General features: G+C 39.7%; 1 protein-coding gene across 1 annotated transcript; it reads left to right on the top strand.

The window, feature by feature from the left end:
• Positions 1-135: 135 nt before the first annotated feature.
• Positions 136-17,423, top strand: ncstn (nicastrin). The gene is made up of 17 exons (XM_033651200.2): positions 136-296; positions 1,370-1,471; positions 2,433-2,556; positions 2,990-3,111; positions 4,231-4,376; positions 5,384-5,528; positions 8,821-8,933; positions 9,526-9,678; positions 9,779-9,883; positions 10,962-11,039; positions 11,568-11,737; positions 11,847-11,949; positions 12,556-12,654; positions 13,719-13,806; positions 14,089-14,252; positions 14,420-14,632; positions 16,130-17,423. Exons 1-17 carry the CDS (start codon positions 239-241, stop codon positions 16,250-16,252), a joined length of 2,106 nt encoding a protein of 701 aa, XP_033507091.2. The 5' UTR covers positions 136-238; the 3' UTR covers positions 16,253-17,423.
• Positions 17,424-19,020: the final 1,597 nt, after the last annotated feature.

The following is a 19,020-nucleotide window of genomic DNA, read 5'->3' as shown; positions in this document are numbered from 1 at the left end:
CATGGTGGCAAAGTGCTGAAATGAGAGACACAAGTATATTACGTTATCGTATCTTTCACCTGACCCTGAGCTAATTTTAAAAAACATAGAAAACTTGACTACTCTGGTTGCAGTGATCCAGTGCTGCCATTTTGAATGAGTCCGTCTCCTTTCACGGGAGCGGAACCAAACAGCGGAACCCGGACGTTATCCAGGTCAACACCTACTGTTGTGTTCTTCTGCTTTTCAAACCAGGAAGATGGATTTGCTGTCGAACAAATGGATCGTTAATTTGCTTGTTTGTTGGTTTTTCATCGGTGAGTTGTAATCTAACAGTGCTCAATTTACATGTGTACGTATCTGTTAATGAGCGGAGTGTGTTTCTTTATCAGGCGGTCAGCTTTTTGTACTTCTTTGTGCTCGGAGCTAGCCGAATGCTAGGTTAGTTAGCATTAGCAAAAGCTACCCTGTTCGGCTTCATTCTCGATTGCCGGGTTTTTTAATACAAGTTTTACAATGAGGTCCAGCGCTGCAGCAATTCGTAACCCATCTCCATAAATTGGAAGTTTAGAAATACGTCTAGTTGTCTTTTTATTCAATCATTTTTATGAGTTTTCTCTTGAGACAGTCAGAGATTGGGTCTGCCCTCTTGATATGAACGACCCAGCATCAGCGTGACTGCTCGTGATTCCCCTGCCGCGGCCGCCCGGAGCTCGAGGGATTAAATGCTTGAACGTTATGCCAAATTACACAATAATCTTTAGTTGTTTAATGTTAATTTGGTTAACACAAAAATCTCAAAGCAAGTGAATCACAAATGAAGTGACTTTCAAGTATTTAGGGTGCCCTAGTAAATTCGGCATACAGGTGACCCACCAAAACAGCTCTATGTTTTAATTAAAACGGGGTTAAACAGTACTTTAACGTTACTACGGCTTTGTGGGAAAGGTTTGGGACCAACAGGTGTAAAAAGCCGAGGAGCGCAAATTGTTTTGAAAACGCTGAATGTTGGCCTGTTGGATGAAAGTCATACCAGTGTCTTGAAATAAGCGCAATGGGCACTGGGTTCACAAAGTAAGTATACTTGTCTGAGTTACATTGCCACCATTTTGAAAGCACCTGCCTGTGATTTTCTTCATAGTGAAAACGTCAGCTGCCTTATGCAGATTATCTATTCAAAAGAGATGTGGTCTCAAATCTAAAATTAGAAATGCACTTCTGCTTGTGAGAGTTAAAGGGTGTGACTTTCATTTTAGCTTCTCAGATCACTTTAAACAAACTCATCTGTGACAGCGATTTTTTTTCTTCATCATGTAGTCTTGATAAAAGCTATACCTTCTGTTATATTGCTCTCCTTGTTGCAATTGTTAAAGAGCTTTTTCCTTTGCAGGTGTCGGCTGTAATTCAGTGGAAAAGAAAATCTATGTGCATCTCAATAACACTGTCCCGTGTGTGCGACTGCTCAATGCAACTCATCAAATAGGCTGCCAGTGTGAGTAAAGCAATAGATTAAAGTGATGCTAAGCACTTGTCATGAGAGTCCAACGAGCATCTGGGACACTCATGACAAGTAGAAATACTTGTTACAGGTTGTAAATCTTAAGTGTAGAGTGTGTATGCTTTTGGCCTTTTAGTGTCTTTCTTTCACTTGTTTTTTTTTTGTTTGTTTGTACTTGTGAGTAAAATGCCTACTACACAGTCTACTGAAAACAGTGTTTTCAAAGATTTTTGATGGTCAGCACTGAATTTCAGAAGTAGATTCATTTAATTTCATTTATTCCTTTTGACTCCTCCCCGGGGCAGACAACAAAAAATAACATTAACAAATCAGAACAGGCGGCAGCCAATGCACAGCAAAATAAATAAAACAGAATTTGTGTACATACATACAAGTCAAAGCAAATCAAGAGAAACTATTCAAGATTTTCTTTAAAAGTTTCAACAAATTTGACAAGACCTTTACTTTTCGAGATGACATTAACTTTTGAAACTTATAAATATTTGGATTTGCTCTATAGAACTGTCCGACCAACTCTCTTCTCTCTTTATCAAAAAAAGAACACACAAGTACATAATGATATTCGTCTCCTCGATTGCCAGTCAAACAAAGAGTACATTTCCGGGGGACATTTTCACGATCATACCTGCGCTCAGAGATGGGTAACTTGCGCAGAAGTTGCAGATGAACTAGACATTTTCTGTGATTAATATCTGACTACTGGAAGCTGTTAGATGGTAGTGTTGTCTAACTTCAAAAGCCCCAGCAGCAGCAGCAGCAGTTTTCTCTTTGCTGCATCAAAATGTTTCATCCTAGAACCTTTCCGCTAAAAGAGAACAGGTCTGGTGGACACACACACAGTGGTCAAATAAGCTTTAAGGACATTTTTATCTAGCACAGCTGTTGCACCTCATATGACAGATGCTGATATTTAATTTCCTCTCTCGGACTTCAGCCCATTTGTCAGGTAATGTGGGCGTGCTCCATGTGCTCGAGTCAGAGGAAAACTTGGACTGGGTCCTGCGCACTGGGCCCAATCCACCTTATCTGGTTATCCTGGAGTCGCAGCTCTTCAACAGGTACCGTTAACATGTCTCACTCTGCAGAGGGAGTACCTACAGTAGTTCCTAATGAGAGTAAGGGTCATTGAATACTGCATTGTATTACTGTGTTAGAAATCAAGATGGTTTATCGCTGTTCCAAACAGATATATGTGTTAAATAATAGTGAAAATAAGTGCTAGTAGTTAGTAAGTCCTCATCATTTCTTTCAGGTATGTAACATTTTTTCTATTTAGAGTAGCAGAGAGGGGAGATGTTTTAACATTAGGACACGGCAGTAAAACCCAATTAGTCATAAGCTGCCAGTAGCAGAGATCTGCATTACAGTTAAAATGGGAAATTTTAGTTTAACCCTGAGGGAAGACACTTGAACCACATTTCAAACCCATGTCTGACCTGTATTTGTACCTGTATCGTTTCCACTGCCCCGTGCCGTCTGTCTGTTCATCAGATCCATCATGATGAAGTTGAAAAACAGCTCCGGCAGGGTGGCTGGCGTCGCTGTTGTGGCGCCAAACACCAACCCGCTTGAGGGCTTCTCTCCACACACCACCTGCCCCAACGAGAACACAGGTGAGTGAGGGTTTGCCTGCTGAGACTTGTCCCTTAGTATTACACCAGTTAAAGAAATGAATTGTAGTTTTATGATCTTCAGAGGGCACAGCACATGAAAGTACAAGCTGTAGTGGGTTCAGTTTTCATGCTGTGTGAACTGTTTCTGTAACATTGTAGTGTCACCATATAGTCATGTGTGACCTCACAAAACAGATTTAATGTCTCATCATTTTATTTCTACCCTTCAATTTATTCTGTGTCGCAGAGGTATCACAAATTAAAGGCTGCATGTGTGACCTGAGTTACTTTTTTAACTGGGCAAGAATAGCCTGAGACACACAGGGCAATAGGTCATAGTACAGTACTTTTAAAAAGCTAAACTTCATGGTTTGTTATTATACAATGTTCTGGAAGGGTTTTTTTCCCAAGTCTGTATTCCCATTTAAAATGTTCCTTTTCATGATTTAATGTAAAATGCTACAGGTTTATGTGATGACCAGCAGTTTTAATTATTTCAGTTTAATTTCTAAGGTATCATGTCATGTCCGTCAGCTTGGTGGATGGCCCTAAATACTACAGTACTCATTAACGTCTGCCACCATTGCTATAGAGAAGAATTCAGTCAGACCTGTAACATATTCAAAATGTGTTGTTGTTTAATTTTGAACAAAATTCAGCACTATAGTTGTTAAATTAACCCAGAATTCAATACTGAGATGATTTAAGCTGTGGATTGTATTAGAATTTTAAGCATATTGATTGGATGTTTCTTGCTGAAATACAATTCGGTAGTCATAGTAACCTTCTCCCCTTAAGTTTTTATGCACACAGGCTTGTGCCATCAGAGAATCAGATATTTTCTAATGCAGTTGTGCTGACGGTTCAATTTCATGCCCATCCAAGCCTGGGAAACATTCCAAATAGATTGTTTAAAGAGAAAATAAATGGGACATTTACTTCCAGAACCACAGTTGCATCATCAGCTGTTTTGACACTGATCAATATGAAAAAAAATCCTAATTAATGCCAAAAAACAAAATGGGTGGATGTCAAAGGACTCTGCTCATGCACTACACACTTAATGAGTGCCTGCTTTAGTGTTACAGCTGCTAACTGCACTCTGCGTATTTCCCTCAGGCGTGTATACAGAGAGCTACGATCCAGCCATGGCACACTGTAACATGACTATGTGGAACCCTTTGGGAAACGGTCTGTCCTATGAGGAGTACGACTTTCCCATCTTCTCTCTGAAAGAAGACAATGACACTCAGGTCATACGACAGGTAATATGACAGTGAAGTTTGCAAAAAAGATGTTTTTCCCTGTTAGTCCCTTTGGTGTAATCACTTTGTTTTTACAGTTGCTGTCACAAAATGACAGTCTAATTGTTCTCCATTTGCCTCTGGTGTTTGAGAGAGAAATCCTTTACAAACATTTCAGTTACAATCAAATCTAATCTGAACTTGTTCCAATTGAGGTTGTGGATATTAAGATTAGGCATGATGCCAATGAGGCTTCTTCAGCAGCACTTAAGATCATCTCCTCTCTAAAGCTAACATGTTGTGGCACATTATGTTGAGACGATTTGTCAGAACCCACAAATCATTAGCTGCTTTTCCATAATTGTATGTGACAAAAACAGGCAGATCATATTACATAGGTTTTGAATATCTGCTTCTGATGCTGTGCAAGTGTGCATATGATCGTCCCCCTCAGCGGGCCTTATGTTTTCATAGAATAGAGCTAACGTTGCTGAGCTGCTGAGCTCAACATGACCCGCGACTCTCTATTTTTATCTCAGCTTTCAGGTTGAGCTTGCTGATAATGGTGGAGTTAAGATTTAAACATGCCTGTTAACTCTTTGTACTGCTCTGTGAAGGACACGGTTTTTGTGCTCTCTGAAACATTTCAGTGGCTTTGTCGAGAGGCTGAATTTATGTCACAGTTTCTTTCTGTGAGTTAAAACTTTGCAGGTACTTCCTGTTTCATGTAAGATGGCAGGGTAGACGAGGGAAGCTGTACTGTAAACAGTTTCACGTTTGATCCCCAGATGTCACAGTGATAAATTAAGTCCCAGACGTGGTAGTTAGAGTATTCCTGTGCCCAAACCTGCCAGTGTGCCCCTGAGCAAGAGCACCGGGCCCAGCTGTACATGTTCCAACTTGTTCTTAGGATTGGAAAGTATTTAAGGTTTGTTAATATACCATATTTTGATTGTGGTTTCTGTGTCTGTTAAAAAAAACAACCCACACATGAAGAGATTTCCATGTATGATTTTCTCTATTTGCAGTGTTACATGGACCACAATCGCCCTGTGAACGGCAGCAGTCCTCAGTACCCGCTGTGTGCCATGCAGCTCTACTCCCACATGTCTGCTGTCACTGACACAGCCACCTGCATGAGGAGAAATGACATCAATTTTAGCATCAGCCCAGGTATTTACACAGCACGAATAAATACAATCTATTTAAATACTGGGAAATAGTCAATGGTTAAAGCGTGAATACTGCAGACTGGGGTGAATTTGTTTAAGGTCTGAACATTTAATATGGGAGGTATAATGGAACCGAAGAATAGGCTGCAGTACTATCTGCAAGTAGATAGATAGCTATGAACCTATTCAACTTTCTGAGACAAAAATAATCACGTGCCTCTCCAAAACCAGACCCAACAAAGCCCCGGGACCTGATGGTCTGAGATGAAGGGTGCTTAAAGTATGCTCCAACCAGTTTAAAGGGCCTGTCACTCAGTTGTTTCAGACTTTGCTTTATAGATGTATTTTTCCACATTAATGGAAAACATCTACAGTAAGACCTGTGCCTGTGTCTGGAGCAACATCTTTAAAAGATCTTAGACCAGTTGTTCTCATGTCACTCTTAGCTAAGTGTATGGAGGAAGTTGTCAGCATCCATCTTAAGTCCTCTGTCGGGGATCAGCTCGACCCCCTACAGTTTGTTTATAATTTACACAGTTGAACAGAGGATGCTACTCTCACTATAGTGGACCAAACAGCGAAACACCTACATCAACCAAAATAATTTGCATGTGTTCTAGGCTTGGGCAACTGGACAAATATATCGGCTGAGTCCATCACGGTTGGTTTCATTTTTGGCAATTTTTTGGGGCGATTTTTGTTATTTTATTTTGCTAAATTAATGGTCTGTCTCCACAGAATTCAACTCGGTACATATAGTCCATAATTACTATGTAGAGCACAATTCAAAGTGTGTGCATATTGGAACTGGCAGCTTCACACTGACTTCCGATGAGTCTTTCACAAAACACGTCAGTGATGACGGAGCTGAAAGTTACGGCCGGGGCCCACCGGGCACGTCAGCGGCGAGACATGTCTGCAGCACGAGTCCCGTAGCAGCTCGCCCCCCTGTTAATCAATTACAGCGGCTCCACCGGCAACGGGAGCGGCCCGACAACTCTCTATTTTAGGCGGCTCTTCTATTTTTGTTGCGCTACGCTCCCCTACTTGACCCTCCAGCAAATAAAAACTACATGAAATAGTGTGCTAAACGAGCACAATGTGTTTTTAAATGAATAAACCATTATCAGAGGTGATATGTGATGATTTTTTTCATGCATTTACCCATGTTTATTGTATTTATTTACATTGTGTAAATGTCCATGGCGGACATTTGAAAGCGAGTAGATGACAAACAGTAGCCTACAGTAAACTTGTAGATAACTCAAATATATGTAATAACTTAGGTGGAAAATGCTTTAACTATCATGGCTCAGCAAACGGTAAACAAGACGCTTGATGTGACACTTACGTTTGCAGCTGGTGGAACCCGGCCGTAACGTTAATTCATAAACCATATTTGAGAACTACATCAAAAAAGATGTGCAGTTGTGCACCCCGATCGTTCTAGTAGGACAGGTGTGTTATCCCTTTCTCCCACCTGTTTGCTGATTTAGAGGCTGTGAGCGAATGCGTCCTTCTGCAGCCGGACAGTCGTCTTCAGCCTGTCTTTACAGCTTATTACTCAGCAAAGATCTCAAGGTGATTTTTTTTTTTTTTTAATGAATAAGAGTATAGCCTATAGGCTGTATGTTTCAGTAAAATTTCAATTCAGTAATTTTGACATTAAAGACCACAGTCAGAGGATAAGGCGCAGGTAAATTTATTCAAACAGAATAAACAGTTGGTTATATAAGTAAATATAAACGAAGGACATTGGAAAAATAAAGTGCAAAAATCACACAATCACATACAATAATGATGTCCACTCCCTTTGCGCTGTCTTTATGATAATGCCGTTGCGGACGTGGCAACAAAACTTAAGCTGTTATAGCTGTTCTAAAAGCCTCTCGTAGGCTTATTGCTTGAATAAATAAATACAAATAATAATAAATATAGGCTAAACAAAGAACAATGGAAAAATAAAGTGCAAAAATCACATAAAATAATAAAGTCCCTTTGCACTGTCTTTAACTCAAAAACACAGTGTTTTACATGTTTTTGGAGAGGAAAACGAGCATGTTAACCTTATCTGGCTTAAGCAAAGTGCGTATTTGGTTAACAATGTTACCAGCCGTGCTAAACACCCTCTCTGATGGCGTGCTTGTTGCCGGTATGCACAGATATTTCCGTGCCATGTTGGACATGAGTGGGCTCGCAAAGCATGCTGCATTTTTTTTGCTGCATTCATGTGGTGTTGGGAGATCCGAGTCGCCCAGTTATTTTTCTGACATGAGGTGGCATTCATGTGAATTATCCCATTCTGAAAGTCATTTTTCGATTCTTTCCGACATCACATGAATGCAACATCCCCCTCTCTTTTTTTTTTCTCCGCTACACACACAACTGCCGAATATATCGGCAACTGCCGGTTGATGGGCTGACGGTGGCCGGTTTTATTGATCTTAACGCTGCTCTTAACACTATGCAAATTGACACTCCATTAGAGCGGCTTTTTGCGTGCTGTAACCACTGCTGTTTTGCATTTATACAAATAGAATCACTGCCCACAGCAGTAATGTCAAGCTGTATAAATATGATGTAGCTCTTGATATGGCTCTTTTTGGTCTTTTCCTAAAAGATAATGCCATGTATAAAGGGATGTACTTTAATCCTGCTGTCATACTCAATAACTTGCCTGTAGAAAAAGTAAAACATTTTAAGTATTTGGGCACAATTATTGATCAGACCCTAACTTTTAATGAAAACTCAAAGAGCATTTTAAGAAAGCCAATCAGCACTTGTTTTTATTAGGATGCTGAAGAGCTTTGGGGTTAGCTAACACGTACTTGAAATGGCATACAGAGGCCTGGTTGAAAGCACTTTATCATTTAACACACCATCATGGCATTACACCCTGAGTGCAAAGAGCAAAAACAAGCTCTAAGATTGCAGGGAAGGTGATTGGCACGTCATAGAAACAACTCTGCAATATATTTAATAGCCCTGTACGCAGGAGGCCAACCATATAATTCCACATACCACACATCCATTACACTAAGTGTTTGAGCTGCTCCCGTCTGGCTGTCAATTTATGGTCCCAAGAACCAGCCAGAACAGATGAATGAAGTTCTTTATTCACAAATTGACTGCATCAGGGGATGTTGTTATTTATTAAGATGTGCCCTCTTTTATTATTTTTATATCTTATTGTTCCTACCTGCCTCTTTGCGATGTTGTATTCTATCTACCTATCTATCTGTCTGTCTATCTGTGTAAGTCCATATTTGTTCTTCTTCTGTGTCTCCCTTTAGAGATTGTTTGTGACCCACTGGGTGACTATAATGTGTGGGCCTCCACCAAACCTGTCAACAACACAGCCAAGGGCCACAAGATGTGGGAGAGTGTGGTCATAGCAGCAGCTAGGGTGAGTTACAGAAAAGAGTCCTAAAAAAAAGGATGAAATAGTCCTATACTGGTATTTCACTAACAGTACAACATTTGGTTGGTATTAGCATGTCAGTTCATGAACACCGCTGAAATTTCTTCAGCCAGTATCGGCAGTGATCTCACTCACTTTGAAAGCCTTCCAGTATTAAAGCCAAGGCCAGTCTAACATTACCCTGCTTTGTGTTGTATGCCATGTGATGTAACCGTTACAGTTTGTGTTACTGGCATTATTTCTGTGCTTTACTTCTTGTGTTTTACTGCTTTATGTTGTTGAGAACAAGAGCTATGAGAACAAAACAGCAAAAAAATCAGCTATTTAACATCATTGTAAATTGTGTGTTTTTAATTTTTAGGCTGTTGGTCAGACAAAACAAGACAAATCAATCATTAGAGGAAAAAAAAAACAGCAGATTACTTATTGTCGGTAAAGCAGAAGTCTGGCTGCATTTCCTCATAACTGAGGTCACATTTTGATTTATGCTGTGATTTAAAAATAGATCATTACAAGTTGAACTGCTTACCTAGATACAATGTCTGCTTGATGGACCTCCTTCTCCTCCCCTCTGCAGCTGGACAGCAGGTCCTTTTTCTTTGAAGTTGCTCCAGGAGTAGAGAGTGGAGTCTCAGGGTTTGTCACTCTGCTGGCAGCCGCTCACGCTCTGCGAAATGCCACCCAGGAGGCCCCACCTAACCGCACCATCTTCTATACCTTCTTTCAAGGGGTCAGTCATTACCTCATCACTGTATGCACCACTGTGCTTGACAAACATACCAAATTTAATGTACTGCCCGCCTCACTCATATTTAACCATTTGACTCCAGGAGACCTTCGACTACATTGGCAGCTCGAGGATGGTGTATGATATGGAGAACAAAAACTTTGCTGTGGACCTGGATAATGTTCACTCAGTGCTGGAGATAGGACAGGTGTGTATGGTAAACTTTTCCAGTAAACTACTGTGTTTGGTATATATCAACCTGAACAGCCATCAAAATTTAAGGGAATAGTTAAAGAAACATTTAAAAAAAAGAGTGAAAGGTGCTGCTTGTAATTTTTTCCAACACTAGAAACAATGTTATACCCGAATTTCAGATACCAGTTTGCAGATACCAAAACAGTGTTGTTCAAAACTTTAAAAAAATATGATTTAAATTAGAATGCATCTGAGCAAAGAATAATCAAAAACACAAGTAATTTGATCAGTCAACTTTTGGTACTTGACAAATTTTGATATTCGGTTGGTTAAAAAAAGTATTAAGGTCTGATAGCCAACCTAAACAGATGCCTTTCAAACATGACTCATGAAACCATAATTAACTATAAAAATCATGTTTTATATTATTACTACATTTTTAGTCTGTTTAATATGTCAAACATGTTGATGCCAAAATAATTACAGCTGCATCTGGTACCCTTTACATTACTGCTGTGAACAAAATCAGTAAAGAATATTATGTGCTTGACCTTTTATCAGTTTAATGTTATAAGATGTACATCATGTTTTTGTTAATGTGCAGAGTTTTAACGGCTTAACGTACTTAAAATACAAAATATGAGTAATTGTTTTCTATCACATTTGGAATTGGTGGTTTTCTGAACACAGTTGCTGTCTTTAAAATACATTACGTAAAGGGTTTTTGTTTTATTTGATCTAAAATTCATATGAGGCACACATTGCCCAAAAACAGATTGTTTTTTAAAAAGTGCAACAATTTGTGCACGCAGTATTGCACCAAGCACACAGCAATCGCCAGGAAATGCATAGCCAGGACACTGCCCTGTGTTTTTGGCATGGAATTATAAGACCCAGACAAATGAGCTCAGTAGGATGATTTTGAAGAACTCCAAAAGTAATCCAAAGCATTTAGAATATGTCCCTTAGTTTGAGTAGTCTAATATAATCTGTTTCAAATTACAGTGAAGGGCATGTACTCAGTCATCAGTAACCCCCAACACTGTCTGTGTGTGTGTAGTATATCAACAAATGTAATCTGTTCACCTCAGGTGGGACTTCGTGCTGACTCCAGGCTGTGGCTTCACTCTGATCCCGTGTCAAGGAAGAACAGCAGTGTCAATGACGAGGTTTGTATCCGTGTATATTCAAAGCCTCCTCCTCATACATCACTACTCAACCACCACAAGACATGAACAATGGTCCCTATGGGGGGAAATTAAAATTGATAGCATAATGTATCTAAATGTACCTTTTAAATGTACTGTTTGAAGTGCCTGAGCTTCTGAATGATTTATTAAACCAAATCCAACATGGGGAAAGAGATTAGAGAGGCTGATTAAAACAAGAGTACTATAAACATTGTAAGAATGTACTGTGAACAATAAGAAGCATAAAAATAAAACTAGAGATACTGTATTCAACATATAGTAAATACTAAATACAAAAGTGTATTGTTGAATCATAAATTCAACCAAAAAAGGATTTCAGATCGTGCGGGGCTGAGTCCACAGATTTCTAAGTTGATTAACTGTAAAACTCTATTAGATAAACATTTAAGAGTAGGCTTGGATATTGAAGCAGAACAGCGATAAAAGATTTAGCCCTATTGTATGTATAACGTTTATTTTTTAATTTCTGTGAATGATCTCTCTCAGGTGAGGACGCTCATAGAGAACTTGCACTTGGCTGCCACAGGTTTAAACGTCTCACTGAACGAGCCCGGTTTCTCTCAGCCGCTCCCACCCTCATCCTTCCAGCGTTTCCTACGAGCTCGGCCAATCCCTGGGATTGTTATCGAGGATCACCAGTCTGCTTTCACCAACAGGTGATTCACTATCATTACACACAGTCACATTTAATTACAATCATAGTATCTGCATCGCCTCAAGGAGTTGGCATGTTTTGTTGATTTATTTTTCCTGTTCTGTGTGCAGGTTCTATGAGAGTATGTACGATAATGCAGAGTACCTAAACGTATCTTACCCTTCAAATCTGTCACCGGAAGAGCAACTGGAGTTTCTCACTGACACTGCTAAGGTATTTCTGTTAATCATCATTTGCTCTTTAATCAGCTTTGCAAAGCCTGTCCTCACCTTCTGCTGCACTTCCTGTGGTTGGTCAGATATAATTTCAAGTAGACAGCTGAAAGTTTTCTAATTTGCTCTGATAGTCACATGAAACCTCCTATATCAGATTATGTACTATGTTCAGGGCTGCTGCTCTTCTGCAACTGATTTTGGTGGTGAAAAGAAACAGCAGCTGTTGAGAAAACATAACATTTCTCTTTAAATGTTCAACCAAGAACAGTATAAAAAAAATAGAGTATAGTAGACATAAGTGATGGGTCATGTCGTTGGAGATTGATTCTTCATTCTAAAAAAAAAAAAAAATAGTTATACTCATTTTATCTTAGTTTTCTGTGTTTGGGAGTTGTGAGTAGCAGGTAGTTGTGTCATCATCTCAACCCTTTCTCACTGCTCACTGACTCAGTCAGTTCTATTGGGACAAGTCAAAACTAGTCTGGTAGTATTTAAGCTGTCTTCTTGTTGCCACTGTATAATTTACTTTTGAGAAATTCACACAGATGTTGTTGGGAAGCAACTAATAAAGTTTTTTCTGCATTTCTCTTCGTGCATCATTCAGGCTCTGACTGAAGTGGCCACCTTGGTGGCCCGGGCTTTGTACAGACAAGCAGGAGGAGCTGCAGCCCAGCTGAACAGCATCAACGCAGACCCTCAAATAGTAAGCTTTCATTTCGGAGTTAGTAAAATATGTTTCAAACTATTCAGCTATCTAATCTACAAATTCACTGTTTCTCCAGTATATACTGTATCTGTCCCTTCTCCACAGCCTTTCTCCACCTGAATAGCTCCGTACTTTGTCCCTCGCTTATCTGCTCCGCTCAACTGCTCTACATGGAAGATTGCAAAACCGAGAAAAGTCTTAAAATGTCTGTAGTTATTTTATTTAAAGTCAAGGTCTTTAATAGCTTGAAGATAGCGTTTTATATCTGAATTTAAATTTAGAGGTTGCTGTTACTTCATTCTCTTACAGTGAGAACTTAAGACACTAATGCACATTATCTTTTGATATACAGTGTCAAAAATTGATGTAATTTTCTTGCAACAACATTGGTATTAATGTTCCAAATTATTATCCCTAAGAATGTCTGTAACTTAGGGGTTGATTAATGTGCAAACACCCTGTTTTTATTGTTGAGCCCTCACCTTACTGCCAACCAAACCAGCAACAAGGAACTAGTGGCGACAGAGACTGACTGTTGTGTCACCTTACATCACCTGTGTCTCAACCAAAAAGTTGCACCTGAACATGTTACAAAGACTTCAGCCAAGGGCCAACTAGTACATATGTTCTGCGTCTGCGTGAGAGGAAATAACTCTCCATAGCAGCAGGCAGCGGTAGTCTGAATTCATTATTCAGAAAGGAAAACTGGAAGACTGTTAGAGTGGTTTCATTCACCAACAGGCTCCACCAGCTCCAACGCCGATTCACCATGCTGAATCAATCAAAAAAAAGCTGACAAGGGCCAACTTGTGCCAACCATGTGGTACACACTGCAAAAACAAGGGCGACAGATGCTCACTGACGGCCCAACAATAACTGACAACGGTCTGCCCGCTTGCCGTGTCAGGGCCCTTACCCTCACATGACACTTACCCTTTTAAGATCCTTTTATTCTCTTTGTGTTTGTTTTTATTTTCCTCTTTTACATTTTGCTTCTTGGCATGTTTTTTTGTGTGCAGCTGAGCAGAAGTGTCTTCTTGTAACTGTTTTCTCTCCCTCAGGTGACCCGGATGCTGTACGGTTTCCTCGTTCGCTCAAATAACTCCTGGTTCCAGCAACTAGTCCCCTCTGACCTCATGAGCCATCTGAGTAAGTTGGGATACAAGCTAATCCTTTTTTAATTTTGTATTTGCTGGACTCATACAAAAGTGGGAGAAAATAATTGAATATGTTTTCTTTTGAAGCCACTGGGGGAAATGATAAATATCACCACTTACATGTGTATATTTACTCTTGCTTGCTTGTATTAATAAAACCTTAAGGCATTCAGCTACCTGAATTTGCTCTGGTGGATCCTCTGCTTGTCTAGAGGTAAATATTTGACAGCTACATTATTTCCAGACACAAGGCTTTATTTTTTCTGTCTATCAGCTGACAAGCCCACAAACTTTTACGTCGGCGTGACCCAGCAATCAAGCGTACCAACCCTTCTGGTCCAGCACCTGCTGGCCAACCTGACTGGCACCACCGTCAACGTCACCAAAGAAGACTGCCAGAACCAGAGAGAGGATGAGAACGACAAAGAGAGCAAACATGTAAGGCCTAAAATAGACTTTCTACACTCTTCAAAGCAGCATGTCTTAAGATTTGAGACACTGAAACCAGTAGGAATTCACTTGGGACTACAACATCTGTTTACCTTTGTCCTGTATTTTAAAGAGAAATAATAACATATTTACCCCCCCCCAATTTCCTCCCTCAGATGTACGTCTACACGTGGGTTCAAGGTGCTGCGCCTCCCAACAGCACAAAGAGGGAGGCTTTCTGCGTGCGCTCCACAGTTCGTCTCACCAAAGCGCTGTCCCCAGCTTTTGAGCTGCGGGAGTTCACCTCCAAAGATTATTCAACGTGGACAGAATCCCGGTGGAAGTCCATCAAAGGACGCATATTCCTGGTGGCGAGTCACGAACTCGAGGTAAACTCCTCAGAATCAAACAAAAATAGTTAATGCAGATTTAGCTCACAATTACGCTTAGCTAATTTTCTGTGGTTTCTTCTAATGGAATATTCGTTATTTTCGTAGTGTAGGAAGTCTGTAAGGTAGAACGCTGGCACACATCGTTCTTTCCTAGAGCAGGTAGTGGACAGAGCAGGAAGAGGTTTCAGCTGTGAAAAGTAAAACCATTATAAAAGCAACATACTCCCAGGTTCCACAGTGTTTCCCACAGCACCTAAAGCCCCTTTAACATTGTTAGGCCACCTCATCGTTCTGAAAGGGACAGCCGGCAGGACGGGATCATGGGCGGCATGGATGTGACGTTTTGACAATGTAATATGTGTGCAACCCTCCAGGTCACGGGAAGAATAAGTGATCAGTTGATCAACACCGACCAGTTTTGAGAGTTCCTACTTTCCAGGCAGCTTTTTGTTTTTCTTCATTTTAGCAGGATGTGAAAAATGAACTTGCAGAGACTTGAAACATGCGTGATAAAGGTGATCCATCATACTGAGTATCTTGTCCCTGTTTGTTGTTGTACTGTCACACAACAGATGGTGGATAGCAGGGACTGTTGAAAGGAATCTGTCTTGTTAGGGTGGATAAGTGCCAGAAGAGAAAACTGGGTGCCAAAAAGAAACCCTTTTCAATGTGAAAGTGACCAAATATACCTTATCCTTCTCACAAAATGTTTGCTTATTGTTTGGCTTCTGACTTCAATTTTCTATCAGTACCGTTTGTGAATTTAGCACTTTCCACAGTCAGACTAACAAGTAGCATTTCCAAAATGCCAGCAATAAGTAACAACACAAACAAAGAAGATTTAATGCTGACAGTGATGGATCACCCATCTTGAACAAGGTTCAAGTCTCTGCAAGTTCGTTTACACATCATACTGAAATGAAACAAAACTCTCCACCTCACTGTCAGGTTTTCATTTAAAGCCACAGTGCGTCAAATTTTTATCCTCCAAATGATTCTAATGGAATACATTTTTGGAAAAATGAGACAGGTCTGGTAAAAAATTGGCGTGCTTGTTTTCAGCCTGTTTCAGTGTAGCAGCATGCATCACGTCTGCCATTATGTAACTTCTGAGACTACCAGAGGGGGCGCCAAAGTCAGATATGTTAAAATTCTGGACATGGTGACTTTAAAGCTGCACTTACCTAACATTTCTATGCTAGTAATGTGTGAAATGAATACTCAGTTATATGAATAATTTCCATTAAATGTGAGAAGTATTAATTATTTGAATGTTCACCCAACCCGCAGTTCCCCTCAGCTCTACCTAGTATTACCTATATTTTAGCATCTTTCAGGTCATTGTTTTGAATGTACAGCTCACAACAAATCAATGCAATCATTTCTGATAGGTTTACAGAAACCATCAACAGTATCGTGCAAACCCACCGTATGGTCCTTTAAAGTTTCTTCATAAGTTTTCCCAACGGCTAAGTGTTTGTTTGACTCCTCCAGATGTTGACGCTGGGCGTGGGCGTTGGCGTGCTGCTAACATCCTTGCTGGTGACGTACATCATGAGCTCAAAGGCTGACATACTCTTCAGCTCAGGGCGGGAACCCGCCAACGCCACCTACTGATCCAGACTGCGGCAACACTGGTCCTCGACCACCACCACCACCACCACTACTTCTACTACTACTACTACAACTACTACTTCTATCCCAACCAGACATGGACAGGGTCTTTTCTTTAAAACACACCACAAGTAGGTACACAGACAGGTTAGACACAGCAGCAGAGGGGGGAGGGGGGGGTATTTTAAGACTTCGACGACGACTCCATGTTTATGGACTCCCTCAGGTGAGGCGTGACATGAGGACTGGACCGGACTGGATTGGCCTGGATGGATCTGGACTCATCAGGGTCAGAAAACACTGGTCAGGCACCAGCAGGCCCTGTCAGTGGAAAAAGATGTTTATATTTCTTTTATTTTAGTTTTTTTTCCTTTTTATTGTCAAAGAATGTTTTGTTTACTGTGTCATGGGATAGGCACTAAACATTGAGCATTATTTTGACCGTGTGTATGTGTGTGTGTGTGTGTGTGTGTGTGTGTGATTGTGAATATGTAAATGTGACTGAGTGTGTGGGCAATTGACTGTGGGATTCAGTGTGTATGGACAATTTTGAGTGAGTGTGTGTCTGAACTTTGTATGAGGATTGCAATGGTATGTGCAATACTGTAGCTGTCTTCTCTGTCAATGTAGTTAACTTAAAAATCAGTTCTAATAAGAAGAAACCACTTTTTGAGTCAATGAACAAATAGTTAAATTTAAGGTTTTGCAGAATCTGGAAATGTGTGGTGAAGTATTTTGATAAGTTTTAGGTCCTGGGATGTTGACAACAATCCTAAATATTTATATTGTTCAGTCCCAGTACACATATAACTACAAGTGTATGTAGTTGTAGACCCACTGCAATTTCACATATTGTGATATTTGTGTGGGGGAAGAGGAATTTCCCAAGGAGTCTGGCGTAGCTGACAAACTCTTTATTTCATATCGATCAGCTGCCAAAAATTTAAAAAAAAATCCAGTCAGAAAATCTTGTGTTTTGACACTAAAAATGCGCTGGTACTCTGGCTGTGCACTCTTTTTGGTTCGTACCTTTTTCACAAGGTTTCTTTCAGTGATAACTTCTGAAAAATTGTGACAACACGCGAGAAGGTTTTAATTTTGTTGTAATGTAATGGCTGGAATCAATGACCAATTGTGATGCCTTGATGAAGAAATAAACATTGCTTCTTTTCCAGTTTTTCTTTCTTTGTTGTTTACTGTGCCCTCGGTTAACCATTTTTTCTGTGGTAACGCATTTTAGCAAACCTGCCTTTATCAAAGCACCTCAAGTGTCATCCCATCATCCACAAGGTGTGATGAGAAGGTGCTACAAGGAATAATGATATAAAATAAACACTTATTATCAGAAGTCATCCCTCAGTCATTTCTTTTGTGGTGCTCTGCAGAAGGTTTGTTTCCCAAAAATGTGTCATTATAAAATGTAAAATAGTAAACTGAGGACAAATACTGGGAATTGTGTGTTGTTTGGAGTGCCAAAAATCACAGTTCATATGTTTTTGTCACTTCAGTGTAGCACTTAAATCATGCAGAGAAAGCCCAATTGTCTCGCTTCGGATACATGACACCAGTGGTTCTCAGCCTTTTGACCTTTTGACCCCTTAAACGTCATACGTCAATGAGCTGTGTGCAGTTCATCAGGGGCGTTTTCTACTCTCAGAGCCTTGAAGATGGAAAACTACCATATCCAGTATTTCTCTAAATAGATCAGATAAACAGTAAAAGAAAAAAAAACTTCTAAGTTTGTGTAGAAGACCTATAATATGTTTGTGTTATCTCAGAATTAACCTTGTGAATGCTCCGATTTATCTGAGTGGGTCCCAAACCTCAGGTTGGGAAGCAAAGACATAAAAAAACAACATATTTAAATTTGTGGTGGTCTCTTGGGTTTGTTGTTACAGTAAGAAATTATTATACGAATCATTATTCAGGTCAAATACATTTTATGTATGGAGCCCAAAATTTAAATTTTTCCTCAGAGAACTGCAATATACTCACAATGTATATAAAAAAAAAATTAACAGGTAGACATGCCATAGGTGTGTTACAGAGATACATAGAAGTTGAAATAGTAGAGTAGTAGAAACATTGGGAAAGAAAATAATTGTATATATTATGAAAATACCTGTGGAGGGAGAGTTGACATTTATTTCAGTTGTAAAATTTGCCTTTGATGTTAAAACATCATAAAAACACATGTAAAAAGTCTCCAAAGTAAGATGAAACATTAAAGCAGTCTTTAAGTCATTACATGAACATGTTTAGTAAGATTTAACCAGCTGAAAAAAGACTACTTTGGCTAAAGGTAAATATAATGTATCAAAATAGGGGTAACTTTTTGCCTCTTAAATAATCTGACACCAAATCATTGAAAAACATCAATCCCATCAAAGAAATTAGTTAAAAAGCATTTTTGCATTGATTTTTACATAAGTGAGGGCAGGACATGATTCATCCAGCTTTTAATTTATTTTTGCAGGAGTATTACAGGGAAAATGACTCATTCTTTGGTTAGTAAAGAGGTTCTTCTATCAAAATGTCTTTAAATGTTGCAGCTCTGGACACATAAATGTTTCTTTACAGCTCCATAAAGGTCAGCCTATAAAAACAACATTCAGTGATGATGATGATGATGATGATAGTGGTGATGGTTTTGGAGGGTTATTTTTTCAGCAGCTTCATAGTGCAGCCACGGGGCCCACTTACTTTGTGACATTATACTGTGCACTTCTCTCCTCAGAGCAGCATCACTGTGTGCGGTAATAAATGCGTTG

This window comes from Epinephelus lanceolatus, chromosome 12 (genome assembly GCF_041903045.1).
Source record: "Epinephelus lanceolatus isolate andai-2023 chromosome 12, ASM4190304v1, whole genome shotgun sequence".
NCBI classification, from domain to species: domain Eukaryota; kingdom Metazoa; phylum Chordata; class Actinopteri; order Perciformes; family Serranidae; genus Epinephelus; species Epinephelus lanceolatus.
This window is presented reverse-complemented; position numbering and strand designations above follow the sequence as displayed.

Coding starts and splice junctions, on each gene's coding strand:
- ncstn (XM_033651200.2), top strand. CDS start 239: ATGGATTTGCTGTCGAACAAATGGATCGTTAATTTGCTTGTTTGTTGG. Junction 3,112..4,230: donor CTGCCCCAACGAGAACACAG/GTGAGTGAGGGT, acceptor TATTTCCCTCAG/GCGTGTATACAGAGAGCTAC. Junction 12,655..13,718: donor TCAACGCAGACCCTCAAATA/GTAAGCTTTCAT, acceptor TCTCTCCCTCAG/GTGACCCGGATGCTGTACGG.